The sequence below is a fragment of the Archocentrus centrarchus genome, chromosome 24 (genome assembly GCF_007364275.1).
Source record: "Archocentrus centrarchus isolate MPI-CPG fArcCen1 chromosome 24, fArcCen1, whole genome shotgun sequence".
NCBI lineage: Eukaryota > Metazoa > Chordata > Actinopteri > Cichliformes > Cichlidae > Archocentrus > Archocentrus centrarchus.
In genome coordinates, this window is record NC_044369.1 from 9,664,661 (window position 1) to 9,687,673 (window position 23,013).

The 23,013-nt window shown below is 40.1% G+C and overlaps 1 protein-coding gene across 2 annotated transcripts; it reads left to right on the forward strand.

The window, feature by feature from the left end:
• The first annotated feature begins 2,897 nt into the window (after positions 1-2,897).
• rab15 (RAB15, member RAS oncogene family) lies at positions 2,898-22,665 on the forward strand. Of its 2 annotated transcripts, XM_030721658.1 has the most exons (8): positions 2,898-3,166; positions 4,241-4,243; positions 16,099-16,159; positions 18,901-18,961; positions 19,628-19,705; positions 20,264-20,353; positions 20,558-20,623; positions 20,743-22,665. In XM_030721658.1, exons 1-8 carry the CDS (start codon positions 3,043-3,045, stop codon positions 20,902-20,904), a joined length of 645 nt encoding a protein of 214 aa, XP_030577518.1. In that variant the 5' UTR covers positions 2,898-3,042; the 3' UTR covers positions 20,905-22,665. The 2 variants fall into 2 exon arrangements, with proteins under 2 accessions (XP_030577518.1, XP_030577516.1); XM_030721656.1 differs by lacking the exon at positions 4,241-4,243 and having other exon boundaries at positions 16,098-16,159; positions 20,743-22,663.
• The last annotated feature ends 348 nt before the right edge of the window (positions 22,666-23,013 follow it).

Below are 23,013 nucleotides of genomic sequence, written 5' to 3' on the forward strand. Positions count from 1 at the left end.
TTAATTTATTTAAATAGCATTGTGATAGTGAAAGAGGCAATGCAACGGCATGTGATATTTCTGCCGTTGATCTACGTAAAGTATGGTATCAGACCACCGGGGAAAAAAACACAGGAGTGGCTCCGTTTGGCCTTCAAAATAAAAAAAAAAAAAAAAAAATCGAAAGTCTTTCAAGATAAAATTGTCCACCTTTTAAAAAAGGGTTTCACGGTTTCAAATGTTCATTGACCATTTAATAATAATAATAAAAAGTAATCTAAATATGATCTTGATATCTACAGAAAACTTGAAAATACTGCCTGTCAAATTTATCTTTAGTGTGTTTTGTCGCTGTTTGGAAAAAAAAAAATCATCTATCAATTCTAAATACATAGAAAAAAATATATAAAATATATAGGTAGAGCCTGTATCTGTACCTGAATGAAAATCATGCAAAAAGGACAATATGTTTCCAATATTATTATATGCTTATTATTAACATGATATAAATATCTAATTTCTATATATATCTGCATATGAGTATGTTCCATTACATTTACCTACATTGTCCTATATTTTCACTTGCTGATGAATGATTGATGCTGGCTACTGGAAGCTAAACAAAAAGGCATATACACATGTTGTTTGGGGGAATCTTAATAGAGTTTATCTAATACTGGGGGTAGTATTATATAAGTCACAGTTTATAGAAGGTGAAGGAACAGAGGGGGACTGGCCGTCCTACCTGTGTTGAAAAGAAGACTTTAATCATAACTGTTCACAACTTAAATTCTGTGTTGCATGGTTAACATGTGTTATTGAATTACGTCCATGTGTCCATTTTCTTCCGCTTATTCAATTCAGGGTCACAGAGCTGCTGGAGCCTATCCCAGCTGCCATAGGGTGAGAGGCAGGGTATACCCTGGACAGGTCACCACTCTGTCACAGGGCTCACACAGAGAGACAAACAACCATTTGCACTCACATTCTTACCTATGGTCATCACTAATTATCCCAACCCCACTAATTGCATGTCTTCAGAACCTGGTGAGAGCCCAACATGCAAACGCTGGCCAGATGGTGGATTCGAACCCAAGACCTTCTTGCTGTGAGGTAACAGTGGTCCATCTCTCATTAGTAGCTGAAACTGCCACATTTATTTTCAAGCAATTAGACTACCAAGGAGAAATGTAAGTGAGCCACACACATAAAAACTGAGATCAAGTAAGACTGGATTACCAACTAATATAAGCAGAAAATTGTCCTGGGTCATAAGATGCTTAGGGACCCCTGGAGCTCCCACCATTACCATATGACAACCAATTACAGATAATAGGTCTGTAATAAATTGCACATTTGTTTGTTGATAATATGTGCAGTACTGAAGCACATTATGCACTGACATGTTAAGAGGATTAATGCAGCTTTTGCACATTTAAGAACCTCAATTTTTCAGGCCCAGTCTTGTAAAATGGCCCTGAGTAAAAATCTAGGCCTTTAATATGTCAACTATTATTGTCTTTGAGATAAGAAATACTTTAATTCTCCCATATTTGGGAAATTATTTTGTAACTGTAGTTGAAATAATTACGAGGATGATTATGATAATAATAAATATATATTATTATCTAGCAGACAACTCTCTGCCAGACAGATATAATCCATCATACACTGGGATGTTCAGTGGTGAGAATTATTGCATATGGTTTGAAAGATTTCCTCCAACACGGCTTCAGAAGTGTCCAGTTTGCAGCCAATGACAGAGCCAGCCTTTCTGATCAGTCTTTTGGTGTCACCAGCCTCAGTGACGATTGCCCAGCAGACCACAGCAAAGTGCACACATCCAGAAGAAGATTATTCCTCCCAGAATGCTCCACAAAAACCATTCACTAATGCTCTGTAGTTCTCTTCCTGCCCATCACTAATCCATCCAACCACTGCAGAATCTTCAGAATGTTTCTGTAGGTGTACATGATGAACAGGAACGGAGATAGCACAGTCTCACACACACACACACACACCACACACACACACACACACACACACCACACACACCACACACACACCACAACACACCACACACACACACAGAGAGAGAGAGGTGGTTAACTTTTGCCCATCTATGGCACTTGAAGTGGTTTGAATGATTGAATTAGCACTGATTCCCCCTTTAGGGGACACCACAGTAGATCATATGCCTTCTATCACCCTTTCCCTGGCATCCTCTTCTGTCACACCAATGCTGATTCACTGATACATAAATAACATTTAGAAAGGTACCATATCCGCAAGACAACCTATAGAGTACATAAAACTGAATCTGCCCGGGAGAAGGCTACAAATATAGATCTGCTTAAACTAGCAGAATCTTACATGATTTATTTGATTGATGTTGATTTATTTTATTGTTTCTCATTGGGTACAAAACAATAAGCCCAACCCAGACAGGGATTACAAGACTCTAACAACAGGAACTCAGGGCCAGAGTAGCTCCATAATTTACAATTACTAAAGAAAAAAAAAAAAATCGAACCTAAGGTCTTTTTCTTACTTTAAAAATAGATTATTAAACAACCATTTAATTCAGTCATTTCCAAAGCACCTAAACATTTTAAATTTTGTTTTGTTAGAGTCACCTTATATACAGTTGAAAATAACCAGTTTGCCTGGGAGAATTTGGATTGGTGTATTATTTCTCTCTATCATAACTTTAAAAGGCAATAGTATTTTTCTTTTTAAATATGATAATTCAAAACTAATAGCAAAATATGGATTTATGTTGAAAAGCATCACCGGAAGTGCCATTTTCTCATTGAGTCTCACCTGACGGTGGTCCACCGCGCCCACTGGAAGCTGGAGGCTGACTGGGAAGCTGGGGCATCCTTGTTTTGTTACCGACCGACCCAGCACAAAAAAAAAAAAAAAAAAAAAAAGAACGAAGCAAAGCCACAGCCGTATATGCTGAGCTTCTGAGCAGACATGGGATGCAGGTGGGGAGGGACTGCTCATCCGTCGCTGAGTTAGCTGACTCTGGCTTTTATATTCAACAATACGTGCAACATTATGGCTAAGCAGTACGATGTGCTCTTCCGACTCCTGCTTCTCGGAGATTCTGGGGTTGGGAAAACAGTTTGTTATGGCAGATGCACGGACAACGAATTTCAACCCATCTCACATCTCCACCATCGTAAAGACACTGCACCGCCAGCAGGACTTGTTACCTTTTTTCTGCACTTAACGTTAACCATCTTCTTCATTTATCTTAACGCTCTTTCAATCATTTTCTGTTTATGTCTTCTCTCTCTTTCTTTCTTTTTTCCTCATCAACCCCGTGTTTTGTGGCCATTGAATTTTAAATTTCACCAGTTAGATCCAGTGAGTGTTGAATGGAAAATGCTGCGTTATTATTTAATCATAGCAGTGAATTTCATACAGCACAAATAGATAAGCCTGATTGGATTGGTTAGAGAAGCCCTTGGGGGGGGGGGGGGGGGGGGGGGGGGGGGGGGGGGGGGGGGGGGGGGGGGGGGGGGGGGGGGGGGGGGGGGGGGGGGGGGGGGGGGGGGGGGGGGGGGGACGGGGGGGGGGGGGGGGGGGGGGGGGGGGGGGGGGGGGGGGGGGGGGGGGGGGGGGGGGGGGGGGGGCAACACTTGGCAGCCATGCAGATGAGTAACACCAACTCCACTTGGCACTGACTGTGTAAACGAATGGCATTCAAAATATTGCAAAAACATATTTTTAAATATGAGAATTGGATGTTTGCATCAGCTCCCATGTTACCCCTGTTAAACCGAGCCCCAGAGTCCCCAGGTATGCATTTTTCGACTCCGCTGGCTTTTGAGAAATTCTTTCTAACTCAATACATTCATACATTTAATGACCCATACTGACATCTTTAAGCTAAATATCAAATCTCGCAAAGATTTTGTGCTAAATTATAAAACTGCAAATATCACTGACTAATATAAGTTATACCTCCAGGTTTCTAGCTTATTCCGCACAAATCAGATGTTCTCTGTGTGACTGACAGGGCCGACCCTGACATGTTCAGCTCCTTTTCTGTTTGCAAAAAAACTGAAAGTATGCACTCTTAGATTCCCCACATTTCAGACGGTGACTATTGACTCAGCAAAGCCGAACCAGCCTTCGTTCTCATAGTTAATATGGGCTGTGCAGTTTGTAGTTTGGATTCAGAGTCACGACAGGCGCATTACCATGCCTCCCTTTGAGGTGGGGGGAAATAAGGACATACAGTAAGCAGTGGGTTTTCTCAAATGCTGCTGCAGAGCCCTTTTCTCTTCTTGTGTGGCAAGCAGCTGTCTCCTATGTGTGTGTGTGTGTGTGTGTGTATTTGGTTAATAGAGAGAAATATCTTTCAGTAAATGAAGAAGACAGAATGCAAATATATTGCCATGGCTGGTGGGTGAAGAAAAAGTCAGGAAATACTCCTGCTGGTTGTGAGTGATAGCTGACTGCTGTAGTGAAAAGACAAGCAGAACATGTTGTCCAGATAAGGTCGAGGCAATGAATCATGAATCTGGTGTTAAGCCATGATTTACAGACAATATTGCTTCAAAGATCTAATATAAAAGGCAACAAAATACAACTGCTCCTCTATTTATTCATTTTTATTTTTGGACTCCTTTAGTAGTTAAATTAATCTGCCTTTGTAATTGTTTGAATGCTCCTCCTGCAAACACTCCACACACCAAGAAGCTCGAGTTCAGTTTTAAGACTCTTACGCTCAGTAGGCTTTGAATGCTTCTGTTGCCCTCACCTTCTTCCAGCCAGATGTGATGTATGCCTACATGCTTACAGCTGCTAAAGCTGCAGTATGCTATTTTAAGTCCTAGACCTATAGCGCTCCACAGGAAACATCCACCCTGGAGAGTGATGCTTACACTCTACTACGCAGCAAGGCTTTCTTTTCTCCTACAAGAAAGATCCAGCTGTCTGTGTATGTTAAAAAACATGAATATATTGACTTTTTCGTGCTTTTGTTGCACCGTACCCAATGTTCACAGGCACATCTGGAGGTGTTAAGAATCCTGTTGTCTCGTGGGCGGTGAAGTCCAGGCACTCATACAGGACAGTTGTGGGCAGGTGGTGTCTACAAGCCACGCTGAGAGGTTCTTACATGAATTATTAAAAGTTTATTCCTCTGATAACACGACCCACAAAGTCCAAAGGAGAGAGAGAAGGAGAGAAGAGAAAAACTCAGGGTGATGCCTTCAGAAGATCAATGAATAATTTCCCAACCTTCACACTGACAGAAGGATATAATTCTCTCCCCTGTCCCCCTCATGGGTAGCTCCATTATTCATCAGGCCCCTTTAGGGTCCACTCATTCATTTTTCTCCTCCTAATTATCCCCAAACTGCTCATCCCATAGCATCTCATTTTTTCCTCCATCAAATATAAAAAGCCGAGGCTCTCATTAAGCTGAAGACATCTCCTGCTGTTACTCAAAATGCTAAAATCACAAAATGCAGACGAACAGCTCCGAAACAGTGTGATAATTAATAGATATTGAAAAATATGTGGATACTTGAAATTTGTGGATATATGGAATTTGATTGCTGGCACAGCATTTGAACCTGGTTCAAGAGCATTAAGGTGGTCAGCCACTGACCGATATTCTGTGTTTCCGCACATCTCGGTTGTGGGAAAGGACAATTTACAGGCCAATTAAGTGTTTCCACAGCGGAAGTCCATCAAAACATGGTGGTGCACTGGATATTGTCATGTTGACATGTTGTTGAGCTAATAGGCTGTGTTCAAACCATAAAAAAACAGCCTCAGACCAAAACTACAAAAATGCAGCTGGGCAAACATGTCCATTGTTTTCAGTGCAGCATTTTCCTGTGTTTTTACAGCATTTTGTTGTCACATGACCTTAAATATTTTTTTTGAATTTGATGACAGATCAGTCCTTGTTTTTTTACAGGAAGTAGTTACAGGATACAAACTTAAACTCTGACAAATTGTATTCATTTACCATAAAGTAATGGCAGAAAGATTTGTCAGTGTTAAAACTGTAATTTACCTGCTGTAATTTAGAACAACAGTTTCCTACTCTAAAATATTACAGTACTTTACTGTGTAAAATATAGGCTTTACAGTTTAATATTATCACCTGTCTGGTTATTATTTAATGTCAGTTTAATGCTCCTACTGTAATTACCATTAACAGTTTATTACTCTGTTAAAGTACTATAGATCTATATATACACTCACTTTATGTATACACTTTATAAATGAATTCAACTGCTCATTTACACAAATATGTAATCAGCCAATCACATGGCAGCAACTCAGTGAATTTAGGCATGTGGACACAGTCAAGATAACCTGCTGAAGCTCAAACCGAGCATCAGAATGGGGAAGAAAAAGTGATTCTGGTGGTTGTTGATGCCATCTCAAACTGGTTTCTTGAGTATTTCAGAAACTGCTGATCTGCTGGGATTTTCATGCACAACCATCTTCAGGGTTTACAGAAAATGGTCCAACAAAAAGAGAAAGAGAAAATATCAAGTAAGCCGCAGTTCTCTGGGTGACTACTTGTTACAACCAAGTTAAGAAACTGTGGCTACGGTTCACATGGACTCACCAAATTTGGACAGCAGCCTGGTATGATGAGTCTTGATTTCTGCTGCAGCATTCAGATGGTGGAATTAGAATTTGGCATAAACAACATGAAAGCATGGACTGATCTTGCCTTGTATCAACAGTTTAGGTGGTGGTGTAATGGCGTGGGGGATAGTTGGGATATTTTCTGGGCACACTTTGGGTCTCTTTTTTCTTTAGTACCAACTGAGCATTATTTAAACACCACTACCTACCTGCAGAGGTGGGAAGTAACGAAGTACAAATACTTCGTTACTGTACTTAAGTAGATTTTTCAGGTATCTGTACTTTACTGAGTATTTATTTTTCTGACTACTTTTTACTTTTACTCCCTACATTTTTACACAAGTATCGGTACTTTCTACTTCTTACATTTTCAAACAGACTCGTTACTTTTAACACGTCAGAGAAGTTTTTATTTCCGGTCAGTGCGCCTCAAACATCAACCGATCTGAGCCTAAACTGAGGAATAATAACATATAAGAGACAATCGTACTGGCGTATCCTCCATCCCCCGGGGCTTATCGAGTACAAAGGGATTAAATACGCAACCCATATAATTAATGTATCATTTATAGCGCTATAATCGGGCCGGACCGAGTCCGTAAGTTGCGCTGCGGCACATAAACAGCTTAGCTAGCGCTACTGAAGAGGAGCGAGCATGAAGGGAGTAACGTGTGGCAGGTAAATGCAACGTTTCTAAATGCTCAACAATATCAGCAGACACACAAATGTGTGCAGTTTTGTCACACAGTGTGTCTGCTAGCTAAAAGCAGAGCTGCTGTATTTCAGGGAGAGCAAGAGAGAAGTTCACTCAGAGATGGAGAAAGAGGACAGGAAAGAAGAGAGGCTAGAATTAAAGGTAAGGACTGGAAATAAACTGAAGTATGCTGACTTTGTGTAATTCAGAGATTGTATGAAAATACTGCAGTTTAGTGTGTAATAAACAGGTCACTTGTTGTACTGTATTTAGAGTAAAGTAAAGTAAAGCTCTGTGTTGGTGCACTTTGTGTTCATGGTCAGAGTTACAGGTTACATCAGTGCAGCAGAGATGATTGAATCAAAGCTGCTGATGCTGAGATCACTGAATCCAACATTTCTACAGCCTGTATGCTGTCAGTGTAGGGGATGGAGATCAGCTCAGATAGCTGTGAAATACTGGGTTACATCTTTGTGAATTCAGTTCATCCACACAGAGCAGTAAACCTCAGAGCAGCAGCAGCAGGTCAGCTGATCACAGCCTGCACACCAACATCATTTACTGCAGCTACAATAGAAAGCTGTGGTTCTTCTCCCCATGCAGAGCCACTACAGCTGTTCTTAGGGTTCCTCCACCTTCTGAATCCCACTGTAACCCCTGAGTATCCTCATGTTGGTGTTTAGGTGGAGGCACAGTCACCTTCTACTATGGAGGACACAGAAACCAGAGCTGTGTTTGAATTCACTTTCACTGTTTGTGGCCTACAGAACAGATTCAAGCTGAGTGCATTCATTAGAATTAAAATTTAGATTGGAATAACATTTGTATTCTCATGTATTATTTTATATTATTACAATAATATATGATGAGGTTCAGTTAGCTTTACAGAAAATAGCAGGTAGAAACGTCCTCCAAAGAACTACTTTTACTTTCTTACTTTGAGTACATTTCAGAGCCTGTACTTTTTTACTTTTACTTAAGTAAAGATTGAACAAGTACTTCGACTTTTACTAAAGTATTTTTTAACACAAGTACTTGTACTTCTACTTAAGTACAGAATGTCAGTACTTTTGCCACCTCTGCCTACCTGCGTATTGTTGCTGACCATGCCCACCACAGTGTACCATCTTCTGTGGCTGCTTCCAGCTAGACTACGCTCCAGGTCACAAAACTCAAATCATCTCAAACTGGTTTCTTGAACGTGACAGTGAGTTCACTGCACTCAAATGGCCTCCACAGTCACCACATCTCAATCCAGTAGAGTCCCCTTTGGGATGTGATGGAACGGGAATTTGCATCATGAATGCGCAGCTGACAAATCTGCAGCAGCTGTGTGATGCTATGATGTCACTGTGGACTAAAATCTCTGATTTGTTTTCCTCAACTTGTTGAGTTTGTTTCACAAAGAATTAAGGCAGTTCTGAATATGTAACAGCCCATTTACTCGTGCAAAACAGGCTCTTAAAATCTTGTCCTCATCTGTGTCCCCTGAATTGAGTTTGTTGTCTTTCTTTAACTGTGATAAGATACAGACGTTTTTTGCCAGCTAAACCACTTAACACATTCACAGCAATCTAAATCTAAGCACCAGATAAGCAAAATAATATCGCAAATTTTTAAATTTGAACTAAAAAAAGCACATTCCCATAATCCGAGCCACGTCCCCCCTGGGTTCTGTTTGTTTTGTTTTTTTAATTTCTTATGTTATGCACTAATTGAAGTAGTGGGACCTCTCTAATGCTCTTTTATGCCATTAGACGTCACAGCAGCTTACTGTTATTATTATTTTCCATCAGAGGCATTAGCATTTACATTATTCAACTGTATTCACAAAGAGCAGCACCTTACTCACCTTACAAAAAAATTCCTGTTATTATTTACAGTAATTTGTTACACCATGGTTTATTCATCACCTTCTTGAAAGAGGTGTATGCAAGTGTTTGGTGTGAGTCACTTAGTCTTTCTACCATAAAATACAATCAGTGATATATTCATAAAAACTGGCATTGCATCAACAGAGAATATTACTTAGTTTCCTGGTTTCAGCTCAATAGAAAAGGAACGATTGGACAATAAAAGTCAAGCAAGCACACAGTGATTGGAGAAAGAGCTCTGATCACACCTGAATGACTAATACCTCCTCACTCACTGTAGTATTTCATTTTATTTTCACAGGTAGCTGTGTTCAGGGCTGGAGCGTGCACACGTGTTGACAAAGAGCAGCTGCAGAGATGATTTAGTAATGTATTCAGTCACACTGCTGAGTTTAATCTTCCTCACTGTTACCTTGGCGGTCTTGTCACTGGCCTCATTGGAGCTCCTGGCTGTCTAAACACCAATAAAATATCAGCCCGGCCCTGCTCTATATCATAGCTCAATAAGCAGCTGTCCACATCATACTGATCCCGGTGGTGTTATGGTCGTACACACAGCTCGCTGCTACTTGATAAGCTCAGTAGTCTAACGGGTCAGAAATGGATTACAGCCAGCACAGATGGTTATCCTATTGTAAGGAGGTTATCAGGGAAGCAGAGGTGTTGGCTTAGAGAGTGTAATCTTAGAAGTATATGATATCAGCTGAGGTGGTTATAGTTGTGGTCCTGTTTGGCAGGAAATTTCAGATGGCTGGGGACTTTAGCTGCATGTTTCTGTCATTGCACTTCCTGACATTTCTCTAATGTGTTATTCTTATAGAGACAGCATGCAGTACTGTGCAAAAAATCTCAAGTCACCCCTCATTTCTTTATATTTTGCTAGGAAAATGGGAAATAGGTGCAGCAATTTATTGAAACGTGTGCAAACATTCATGGATATACAACATATAAGGCCAAAACAGAGTTTGTACAATTCTAGCAAGCTTGAAAGTCAATATTTAGTATGACCGACTTTATTCTTCAACACAGCCCGAACTTTCTTAGATAGCTTTCTTATAATTTCTTTAAGTAGTCTTCAGGAATAGTTCTCCAGGCTTTCCGGAAGGACATGTTGGCTGTCTTTTGTTCCATTCTCTGTCAAGATGATCCCACACTGCTTCAATAATTCTGATGTCCGGACTCTGGGGAGCCCAATCCATAATTGATAGAGTTCCACTGTGTGTTTTTCTATCCCTGTATGCTTTTAATGCATTGGCATTGTGTTTGGGATCCTCATCATGCTGAAAAATTAGGCCATTGCCAATCGGATGCTTTGCAGATGGTGCGTCAGGAATCTGATGGTACTTTTCTGTGTTCAGTTGGCTGAAATTCAAACTCAAACCATGACAGAACCTTTACTGTGTTTTACAGATGGCTGTAGACACTCACTGTAGCACCTCTCTCCTGACCTTCTGTACATATTGACGATAATTTGAAACAAAAATTTCAAATGTGGATTCATTGATCCGTAAGACCTCTTGCCACTGATTTTTTAGTTCTTGTGTAATTTGGCATGCCTCAATCTTTTCTCCCTGTTTAGCTTCATTAAGAATGACTTTTTGACAGCCATTGAGCGCATGTCTGATGAGGCTTAAGCATGCAGTAGATGGATCAACTGAAGGGTCAGATCTCTCAGGGTCTGTCAGGTCTTTTGCTTGATTTTTTTCCTACTTCTTTTGGCTTGCTGCTTCTTTTTCTGCCCTCCTCTAGCCCAGTTTTCTCTTTTTTTTTTTAAGGGCACAATGCACACCTGCTAAGATGTGCCAAGTTTTCAGCTAATTGTTCTTTGGGAATGGTGCAAAAATACTATTTTATGCCTGTCAAACTGTGTTATCTCTGGGAAGATAGCACAGATACAATTTTTAAAGATACAATTTTAAATGGGTTATTTGATAATTTGTCTGTTGTGTGTAACACCGGTTCATCCCTTGAGCTATAGGTGCCTTTTTTATGCTTGAATGATTCATCGTTCAGTGTTGAATGGTTCAAAAAAAATTCTTTTGAAAATGTTCAGGTACAAGGACTGGACTGAAAATGAGTGAAAAAGCAGCCAAATCTTCAGAAAATCTGAACTTTTGCTCAAGACCACTTTTAAAAAATTTTTTTAAAAATGGCTCCTTGGAAGCAAATATAAAAAAAGTGAGGGGTGACTCAAGACTTTTGCACAGTACTGTACAGGTAAAGTTGGAGGAAATTTTAGGCCATGGGATAAGGAACAAATTGGTATAAATCTGGGGTAATACTTGCAATAAGGCAAACCTATACGGTGCACAAGACTCATCTGCACCAAAAGATTCACAGTACACAGCCAAGATTGTTCCCCCACGCCAGTAACTCTTTTTCCTCCTCTTAAAATCTCCGATACAGCTTCGCTCCTTCATCCACAATGCCCTCAGCTGCAGACAGTCAGCCAGAAGTGGCTCACGTCACACAGCTGAGCCGCCACCCTCAAGCAGAGATTAGGTACAGGCTATGGAAGTTTGCGAGATTACCACTTTTGTTCCTCCCAAACTTGTCGTCTTAACCTCAACCAGTGCTGGCTCAAGTTACCTCTATGAATTTAATATGTTTTACGCAACTCTTTCTGGAGGCTTTGCAGAAATTTTTCATATATGTCCTCATACGCCTCAAGATCTGTGACCAGATTTTATTGTAAAATCTTGTAAAACTAGCTTGTTTAAAGATATGTGTGGATTCTGCCATTTTAATGATGATTAAAAAAGGTTTAAGTGGAGATTTCTTAAACTACTCATACATACTAGAGTCTGTGCCTTCAGCATTTCTATACTCCACTTTCTTCTTCTCCTTCTCCTTTGAGGAAGCTGACATCTATTAGTCAGGTGTATTTCAGTCATCTGCTTGGGTTGACTGCGGCTAAATTGCAAAATCACTGCAAGGAATGAATATTAGTCATCGGTAGTTTATGTTATAGCAACATTTTTCCTGAATTCCCTTCTGTTCAAGCCATCATAGGCAGACAAGTCATCCTGCAACTGACAAGTACAGCAGGTGCCAAAGAATATAAAAACCACTTCTCTATTGGTTAAAATATAAATTAGCCAGCAAAATGACAACATAAGCCACCCTCCCTATGAGCAGACACATTACAAACACTAACTAAATGGTGTGGCCCTTTCTCTGTTTGTTCTTCAGTCACATGCTGGCTCCATAAATTAACATTCAATCTTAAAAACTTTACGAACCCTTGATCTAAACAATTCTCTTGCACAGCCCGTTTTTGAAACTTCTCTAGATTATTTTATCTTAATAAGACACGCTCCACTGTTTTACTCTCTTGACATCCATCACACTGTCCCATGTTTTGCCTTCATATCTTCATTCTTGCTTTTAATCTCTCATGTGCTATTAACAGCCTTAAAAATATAACTTCTTCCCTTCGGGTTTTGCAAGCCGCATAAATCTCTCCACGTTTTTTCCTGTACACGATACAAATGTCTTCCCTTTGTCTCAGCATGACTAAAATTCTGATCTGAATGCTGTGCAACTCGCGTCTGGTACTAATAATACTAATAAGACTGTGTTTTAGTGCAGATTGATGACAAGTTTATTATTGCAAAAGAAGGATTGCCCCTTGTCCTTGTGTTCTCCAATGACAACAGCTGTTGACAGCTGTTGTCTGTCCTCTGCTAGTAATGCTAGTCATGCATGTCAGATCCATCCCCCAGTGACTGGGTGTCAGTGCCAGAGCATCCATCCGTCCATCCATCTATTAGCGAGCCTGTCACCATTACCTACAGCACGCTGACATATTTTACGGCCTAATCCGTCTTGCACAGTCAACACAGTCATCTCAGTAATTAGTCAAGTCAATTTTGGGTGTGTACCCATTTGTTTTTACATGGTCCTCACACTGCTGATTGCAAAATGCTGCCATGTTCAATTAGCTGCTGTCTCTCATACTGTGCACATTGCGCCTCTGAAGGGAAGAAGCAAAGCTGACGAGTAGCGTTTATTTTTTCAAGGTGTTGCACAAGATTAATGTTTTTTTTTTTTTTTTAAGCCACAAAAGCTGAGCGCAGAGTTTAGTATGCAGTATTCGTGCTGCTAACTCAAATGTGTGGAAGTCACAGTCATAATTCAGCTCAATTCTCAATTCATTTATTGCCTCAGGACAATAGACTCTGCCAGTTCACACACACAACAAAAGCATTAATATATCAAAGAGTAACAGACTGTCATTCAAATGTATTTGTGTTTTTCCTTTGGAGACTTGTTTAACTGGTTGCAGATGGTTGCAACAGATAAAAACATTTATGGCTGCAGCAGCAGCAGAGACATGCTTTTGTGATCTGTCCTTCAACAATAGTATTCAGGGCATTTGACACATTTTCTTATGCGGTGAAAAACTGCAGTGATAAGAAGCTCAGAACAAATGGACATTTTTATGCTGAAGGATGTCTTTGTATCAAGCTTCACTGATACTTTGCAATATGCTGTGCACCTCAGGAGGGCACCTACTTCTAAACTTGCCTCATTTTGCTCAGTTGTGGACCAGAGATGGTATAAATGATAAGTGCAGCCACTGTGATGGCACTGACAGGTTTTGAACTCTTCATTGTAAAGTCCATTAAAATGCTCCTAAAAGCACCGACAGCACAAACACGTTAGAGAGGTCCAGTTCAGCGACTTCAGTTGCCAGAGGTGAGGCCGAGCAGATTCAAGTTGCCTGTGTCAGAACAACTGTAAGTCAAGGAGGCCATGTCCTCCTAACTCCAGTATGCAGAAAGATAAGTTAAGGCCACTCTCTGAGCTACAGGTTTTGGTACTTCTGAGTTGGCTTCATTGGCTTTTTCAGCTTCAGAGCGTCCTGCTTGCACCCTGCCAGATTGATGGGTGAGCTGGAGCCAGCCCCTTCTTCCCATCAGTTGGATAAGTTGTTTGTAAATGGCTGGCTGGATGGCTGGATGAAAAGCCCATTGAAGCTGATTTGTTTGACAGCTGGAAGAAGACAGAAGATGACAGTGTAGGCTGAAGCATTGCTTACTTCTCTCAAAATAGAACTCAGGCTTTAATGATTCAGCAGTTTGGTTTCCATGATTTTCCAGATTTGGTCTGATTCCTAGTTGCAGACATTCACGGGTAGGCTGCAGAGGCCGATTAGGCTTTCTGTCTGTATCTGCGTTTCATGCTGAAATCATTCTAGTTTGCATGAATAATTGTCTGACTGGCTTAATACAGTGCAGGAAGACAGCCTCTTTTTTAATAGTCTTCTCTCTTGTCTCAAGCCTCGGGCACGGCAAGCTGCTGACTGTGATGCTGACCTTTCACTTAGTCTGAAATCTCTCTGCTCAAAGGCAAAGGTTGAATACAACTTAAATGAGGCCCCTTACTGTCAAGTCAGTGCACTCCAGCCTCCAAGCAGCCTTCACTTGACTCCTTTTTAGCTTAAGTATAGTCTGAAAAGAAGTCAGGCCAGCTGTAGTAGATATGCCAGCTTTTTCTTATGTCAGCATCTTGGAAAATGAACCTTATAATAAAAACCACAGACTGGAGCTTTTCCATTTCTGTGAATCGATTGGACTCAGTTGCTCTCTCTGTGAGCGGGATGCCAGCTGCGGCACTGGGGTGTTGCGTATCAGGTTAATTGGGATGAACAGTTAATTGATTTCCAAGGGATTAGTTTGGTCTATTGAAGCCTGTAGGTTTGTTTTGTATTGACTTCGCTGCATTAGTCTGAGAATATAGATGGAGAAAGGAAATGAGGGAAAAAAATGTAGAGTTGAATGTAAAACCAGATTGCTTTGTTTAGGAATTGTAGTGTATCCTATGAAGATGTTAAAGACTTACGGTAGCTGCTGTTTCTTATTATTGATATTCAGGGGGTTTGGAGTTGACAGCCACAAGACCAACAATGTGATTCCCAAAGAACTACTAGCTGAAAACTTTGCATGGTGAGCAGTGAGGAATATTTTTTATTTGAAAGTTATGTCCTCAAGAAATAGGAAAAAATCAAAATTGATGAAATTAATAACAAAGAATCTGGAAAGCATCTGATTAGCAAAAGCTTCTTTTTTTTTAGCATGACAATGATCCCAAACATGCTGCCAATGCAGTAAAAGCATATCTGAATTAAAAAAAAAAAAGAGCACAAAACAATCAACGCTATCACTCGTGGATTGGGCTCCACGGAGCTTGACTTTCAAGCTAATTAGAATTGTAGACACTCTGTTTGCCTTAAATACTGCACTTCCATTAATGTTTGTCCATGTTTTTATAAATTGCTGCACATTTCCTAGCAAAATATGAATACAAAGAAAGAAAACAAACTCTAAATATATGTTCAAAAATGCACAAAGTCCTCCTGATTGAAAAATAAACTCGGCCCTGTCTGACTTTCTATGAATAATATCACCCTCAGCTGTCTGAAATAGATCAGAGATCACTGAAGCGTGAGTGACTTCCAGCTTAACCCCCTTCCCATCTCGGCTCCTTTTTCTTTTTTCCCATCCCGCCTCTTTGCTGTTATGCAGTGCTCAGCTATCATATAGGCCTTTTTTTCTTGTTCCACCCCCCCCCCGACACCCCCCCATGCGATCGATACAAAGGACTAAACTAAACGAGCACTCACTGCTCGCTGGATCATTAGCTTGACCTTCTCTCAGGCTGATTATACAGGGATGATGTCGCTGTCTTTGTGTTAATGTGTTGTTGCAAAGCTGGAGCAGATAGTGGTGAACCTCCGTCTGTTGGACAAGCTTGATTAATTAATGTTAGTCACTTACCGGTTGGAGAGAGTATACAATTCCGACAACATTCAGGGCATTAAGGCTTTGCGTGGCTCCCTGTGGGAGAAATATTAAATAAATCCACTCTGTGAATGTAATATTGTGTTTCCTAACTATATTTTCTCCTTTACAGGGGTCGACTTTAAAATGAAGACACTGCTAATAGATGGTATCAAAGTTCGGATACAGATATGGTAAGAAACTGGAAAGAGACAAAATCTTGTTATAAGATGTTATGCGTGACATTCAGAATAAAGTTATTAAATATTTCTCGACACTTGTGCTGTTTCAGAAAATGTGAATTTCCAGTATGCAGCCATTCTCATGGCTTATGCCTGTAATGAACAGGGCTGTGGTTATTATCAAGAATACTGAGGTCATGTCATTTCACATATTTGGATTGAAGGGTGGCGCTAACAGGCTAGCAAAGTGCATTCATAAATTGTATGGGTGCATCATACTGACACAGATACTTGCTAATTAGTGCTAAAATAGTAAAGTAAAATTGTAAATTCAGTAACATCAGTGTAGTGGTTAACACATTTGCATAACACATGAATAATCCCTGGTTTGAAACTAGGAGACGTCGATCCCTAGGAGGGTTGTGTCAGGAAGGGCATCCACATGTATCCACTCACTTGGAAATAAGGCTGAAAGAAGCTTTTGTGTGCACCAAAATCTGTGACATTTGTCAGATAATTATATTTTTAAAAAATGTTGAGAAGTCTATTTCAGCAACTGCGATTAGCTGCGGTGAGACCTAGCTGGCAGTTAGTAGTCATAGCTGCCTGTGTCAGATGGTATGCACATACCGTGCTGTGAAAAAGCACTTGTCCCCTTCCTTATTTTTTAGTTTTTTACACATTTGTCACACTCAGATGTTTCAGCTCATCAAACAAAATCTAATATTAGACAAAGATATCCAGAGTAAATCCAAACTGCAGTTCTTAAATGATGATTTCATTTATTAAAGGAACAGAGCTATCCAAACTTACCTGCTCCTGTGTGAAAAAGTAATTGCCCCCCTTGTTAAATCATGAGCTAACAGTGATTGACCACATTTTTTGGAAAATTTAGTTAAATTTCACTAGCCACACCCAGGCCAGGCCTGATGGCTGCCAGACGTGTTAAATAAAAAAAAAAAATCACTTAACTAGGCTAAAAGATCTCAAAAGGCTACAAATCATGCCACAATCTAAAGAAACAGCTGAGAAACAAAGTCGTTGAGATCTTTTAGTCTGGAAAGGGTTACAAATCCATTTCTAAGGCTTTGGGACTCCAGCAAACCACGGTGAAAGCCATTATCCACAAAATCGAAAAAAAAACTTAGAACAGTGGTGAACCTTCCCGGGAGTGGCTGTCCTACCAAAATTACTCCAAGAGTACATCGAGGACTCATCCAAAAGGTCTCAAAAGAGCCCAGAACAAAGAACTGCAGGCCTTACTTTCTTCAGTTAAGGTCAGAGTTTATGATTCAACAATAAGAAAAAAACTCAGCAAAATGTCATCCATGTGAGGTGAAAACCACTGCTGACCAAAAAGAACACAAATCTTACATTTGCCAAAAAACCCCATCTTGATAATCCCTGAGACTTTTGGGAAAATATTATGTGGGCTGACGAGACAAAAGCTGAACTTTTTGGAAGGTTTGAGTCCTGTCACAACTTGCCATAATTGATGGAATTTTGCTTTCTACCAGTAAATATTGAAGGAGAACGACTGTCCACAAGTTTGTGCCCCGAAGTTCCGAACACACCAGCAAGACCACCTCTGAATGGTTTAATGGTTTTGGAGAGGCCTAGTCCCATTCTGGACTCAAATCTGATTGAGATTCTTTGACATGACCTTAAACAGGTCGTTCATGCTTGTAGATGAATTAAAGCAACTCTGCAAAGAGGAGTGGGCCAAAATTCCTCCACAGTGATGTGAAAGACTCAGTTTCATAACACAGATAACAGTTTGAAACATAGTACGACCAAAAATATTTTTGATTTTTTTTATTCAGTATGACACAAAATGAGTGACTGAGCCCATAAACTCAGCAGGAAAGTGTTTAGAGAGCTCAATACAGAACACTGTTTCTCAGAGACTTCTATAGGATCAGTGAAAACAGTGAAAAACTTGCATATTGATTATATTCTGTTTACTGTAGCTTTAGACTGCTAGTTTACATTTGATTCTTTTTGGAGCGTGCCGTTTCCATCCCATCACAAATCACAATTCAGTGATGAAATTTTCCTCAGTTTAACCACTGGTGATGACATTGTAGAAATAAGTTGAAATTTTGAAGCATGAACGGTAATGTTTGTTCATTAAAAATAGTTAAAAATACGTGTAATAAATGCTCAAGTTGAAGGCATTTTTATTTAAATTTTTTTTTTTTTAGAAAAGATGACATCAGTGAAGTGTGATGAGGTCTATGTATTTTTTTTTTTGGTCACAGCAGCTTTTGTTAGCAGTGGAGAGAGACAGGAAATAGGGGAAAGATACAGGGGGAAGACACGCGGGCAAATTGGCGACAGGCCGGGACCCGAACCCGCGCCGCCCGCACCACAACACGGTATATGTATGTGGTCGCAGGCTTCACCACTAAGCCACCCAGGCGCCTGAGATGAGGTCTATGTATTTAACCAGATCACAAACACATTTCACATATTTCCATCTGCCTTTAGTGTCTTAACTGTGACACCCCAAAAGCTGCACTAGTGTCATTAAAAAAAGCTCAACTGACCACAAATTTTGCTCTTTTTGGTGTGAAAATGTGAGCTTTTTGAGATGTGTTGCTTTTATTGCAATTTGTATTTAAGGTGTCTGGTCAAAATTTTGCTTCATGCATGTCCTCTGTACCCTCAGCACTTCTAAGAACCAGGCCACTACACTACATGTCATTGAATTATAAACTTATAATGCATATTCGTATGTGTTTGTCTTGCAGGGACACTGCAGGCCAAGAAAGGTACCAGACCATCACTAAGCAGTACTACAGACGAGCACAGGTAGCTGACCTTAAGTCTCCTTCAATGATTCTGCCACAGCGAGCCACACATTTCTGTAATATTATTTCTACTGAGAAGCAGCACAAATTAAAATCTGATCTGTTTTAAGTTCAATTTCTTCCAGCTGCAAGTATAACCCATGACTAATCCTTACAGCTACTTAAGTTACTTCCCTTAAAGGGATCACGGTCGAGCTGCTACTGCGAGCTTTTCAAAACAAAAGAATTTTATCTCAGACTAGTGGTGTTGTAAATGCTCTCCTCCTTCCTTTCCTCCTCTTCTGTGTAGCCCTCCACGGCGGTGTCATCTGTGAGATTTGCTTTGGGCTGCTAAAGAGGTTAAACTGGCTGAAACTTAATTGTCCAGTTACCAGAAACTGGTAATGAAATTGGAAGAAAAGTGTCTTTATCCTGTTTTGTGCTATAAAACAATTGAGTGGATTTCTCATGCAGCCCGTGGCTCAAAACATGGGATACACTGCCAGTAGAGGCAGCCAGTTTTCCAAGTGGTAGTCTGGTTTGTTTATGGGAATTATATTAATGTTTTATGAAATGCTCCTATTTGGGTTCAAGCAACGGAGAACATTTTATAAGCATGGATCTTAAAGGTGTTTAAAAACAACAACAACAACCATGTTTTCAAAAATCTGTGACCATCTCTCTTCAGGGAATCTTCCTGGTGTATGACATCACGAGTGAGCGATCTTTCCAGCACATCATGAAGTGGGCCAGCGATGTGGATGAGGTGAGTCACTGTGATTGGGGATTTAAGAACTCAATAAATAAGGCATATTTTTTCCACATTGTAGAAAGGCCCAAAAGTAACAAAAGTACTGAGTGTGCAGAGGCTCTAGCTTGACAAAGAACATATGGCTGGCATGGTGTGATAGAAACCAAACACACTGACCTGACGGCGATGCTGCGTTTACGATGTTTCGTCTTCATTTGTCATAAATATTAAAAAGGACACATATTTTCCACATGCAGTGACTTTTTCTATTGGCTTCATAAAGCTCTCTCATCTGCTGCTCCCCTTTATCATTTCCCAGATGATCTTATGCTGTTAATTTAGTCATTATGAACCTAATTTCCTCTAAGGGTCTCTCCAAATATATCACCTATTGATACTGGCATGCTTCCCACTTACTTTTAATCTAGGTCTCATTTCCTGAACACTATAGCTCCTACGCATCCTCCTGGCATTTGAAATGGCTCTCTCCCATCCTATCTCTTTAATTTTGTTTTTTATTCATCTTCCGTATCTGTAAATATCTCTTCATGTCCACATGACAAACCCCCGCAGTACGCTCCTGACAAGGTCCAGAAGATCCTCGTAGGGAACAAGTCAGACGAGGTGGACAAGAGGCAGGTGGCCACTGAGCAAGGTGTCAAGGTGGGTCATTCTGGCATTATTGGCTATGCGTAACTAGCACCATTTTGGTTCAGTTTAGGTTAAATGATAAATAAAAAAATACAAGTAGAACTTTATTTTTGAGTTTACTTTAAACTGTCCTGATGTCCTCCTAATTCCAAACGAAATCCTTTTTGTTTTTGACAAACTGAACTGCTGCTGTTTTCACTGCAATCTGTCTTCTAGCTGGCCAAGGCTTATGGAATGGACTTCTTTGAGACAAGTGCCTTCACCAATCATAATATAAGTGAGGTGAGGTAATATGACGAGACGCTGCTCTCAAGGCCATGCACAGAAAAGCATATAGTCATAATTGCATCGGAGGGAGAAACTACTTGGTCTCTGATCATGTTTCTGTGTCTCCTCCAAAGACTTTTACACGACTGGCTGAGCAAGTGCTGGCGGCCAACAAAAAGGACCTGGATCTACTCCGGACGTCCATTAACGATGAGCTCAATCTCGCTGCCCTGGAGGAAGAGGAGGGACTCTGTGACAGCGCTGCTGGCGACCAACACAAAGGCTGCTGGTGTTAAGAGGAACACCTTGAATTTTGATTGAACATATGTTACATATGCCACACATGTTGCACACTCTTGGGAAAATGTGTCTGTTTTTGTTTTATCCTGATATCAAGAGGTTAACTGATCTGTAATTTTGAAATCAGCTCTGCTTCATCTGAGTATTTTTATTTAGTTTGGTGGAGCTCAAGTCACTTGAGAGCAGTTTCAAGGGTAAAGGTAGAAACATTTTGCCAAACAAAGTGCCAACAGAAGACCCAAATGGCAGGTTTGCCTCCTTGCGACTGAATGTTCACCATTTCCTGCTCAGTTCAGCATGTGTTTGTGATCAAATCCTAATCTCTATCTACTAGAAATTTGGCAGTTGACACAAAGCGTCCACGAGAGGTGGAAATAAAGATTTGATCATTTTTCTTTACACACTAGTCAGAATGTAGAGTGTAGGGAAATGGCTTGAAATCGCCTTTTTACCCTTGAACGCTTGAGTTTAAGTGTAAGAAATGACCACAAGAGGGTGCTACATGCATTGCAAAAACAGCACACGCACTGGAGATGATACCACTGTTTTTCCTCCTCTGTTTTCAGTTGTATTTGCACTTGCATAGGTTTCCTTTAAAGGAGTGGAAGGATTCTAAATATATGCAGCCACTTTATTACATTGTTTTAAATATTATTTTCATGCATATCATGACTACAGAGGAAGTGTTGCAGCTTGTAATATTATCCAAGTGGTCAGATTTACCTGCTTATAGTGAGGGAAACATTGAGAGCAAAATGATGTAGTTTCCCTGTAGCAAAACAGAAGGTATTTTTATTATTTTATAGAGTTTGTTTATAGAAGAAAATCTAGTGCAGGTGGATTGATGACTGCTCATTGCATTGTACATACCAGGTTTTTAAAAGCAGTGTAGATTGATAGAATCATGAGCAAATGTACGCCATGAATTTTACTGTAGAGGTCTGTATAAAAGGTCCACATGGGTATTCTTGATGGTCTGAAATATTCTCTTTGTGAAGATAAAAATGTATCGGTCATTTTGTTCTTTTAATAGCTGTTCTGTACAGAGTTCAGTGGCGATGCAATTTCTTTGTTTCCTCGCATTTAACAAGGGACGAGTGAGGGTTCTGCATGCGATTCACACTTCTTTCCTTTCTTTTTACTGCAACTTCAGTGAAGTTAATTATCACCTAACCGTAATACAAGTAAAGCATTTGACCAGAGTTGCCTGTTTGGAGAGTAGGCACGGGAAGACCATCATCGGATGACCTTTGGCTACATTTTTGCAACTTAGTATTACTAAATGCTACTCAAAGCAATTGTTAATGTGTGCAACACGTGAAGCGGCAGTATGTTGTACTGAATGACGTTCTGGATGACACTCTAGATACACAATGTGTTTTTTTCTGGAACTTTTTTCTTGTCTTTCTTTTCGACTACTTTACTGCATTTGTGGAACTATATTACATGCAACATGTTATCCTTGAAGAAACGATGTCTGATGTTTATGAGTAAATACTTGCAGATATACGACTCTGTGCCCAGATGTCTTCTTGGTATCACCAAATATGATTTGGAGATGAACTACATAGTACTACGTTGAATGTTGGGGTTAAAAAAAAAACACAAAGCCTTTCCTCATTTTACACTCTTTTACTAATTATTATCAGAATCCCAGAAACTTCATGTTTCCTGCTTTTTGTCTTTTTATGGCTATTTTTACTCCTTTCACCAGATGACAGTCTTGCACAGATTTCCTGTATTGTGATATAATTATTACTGTGTGGGCAATAGTATTATAGGATGAATTGCTCTCACTTTAGACAGAGACTGATTCCATCTAAAGTGGATTTGAAATACAGATCATTGTGATCGGCATTTCTTTATTAAACCAGACCACAATCTTTCCCTCTCTTTGACCAGTTGTTGCCAGTGTCTAAATAAAACCATTTTAAAAAATGCACTTACTGTTCAGTATGCTGTCAGTGAACATATGACCGATGTCCTCACAAGTGGGCGACCACCAGTAGTTGCCCGATGGTGTCAATGCCAATAGCTCTGTGACAGCAGTGTATAGACCACACAGGGACAGCAGTTTCAACATGCACAAAACCTTTCGGCAATAA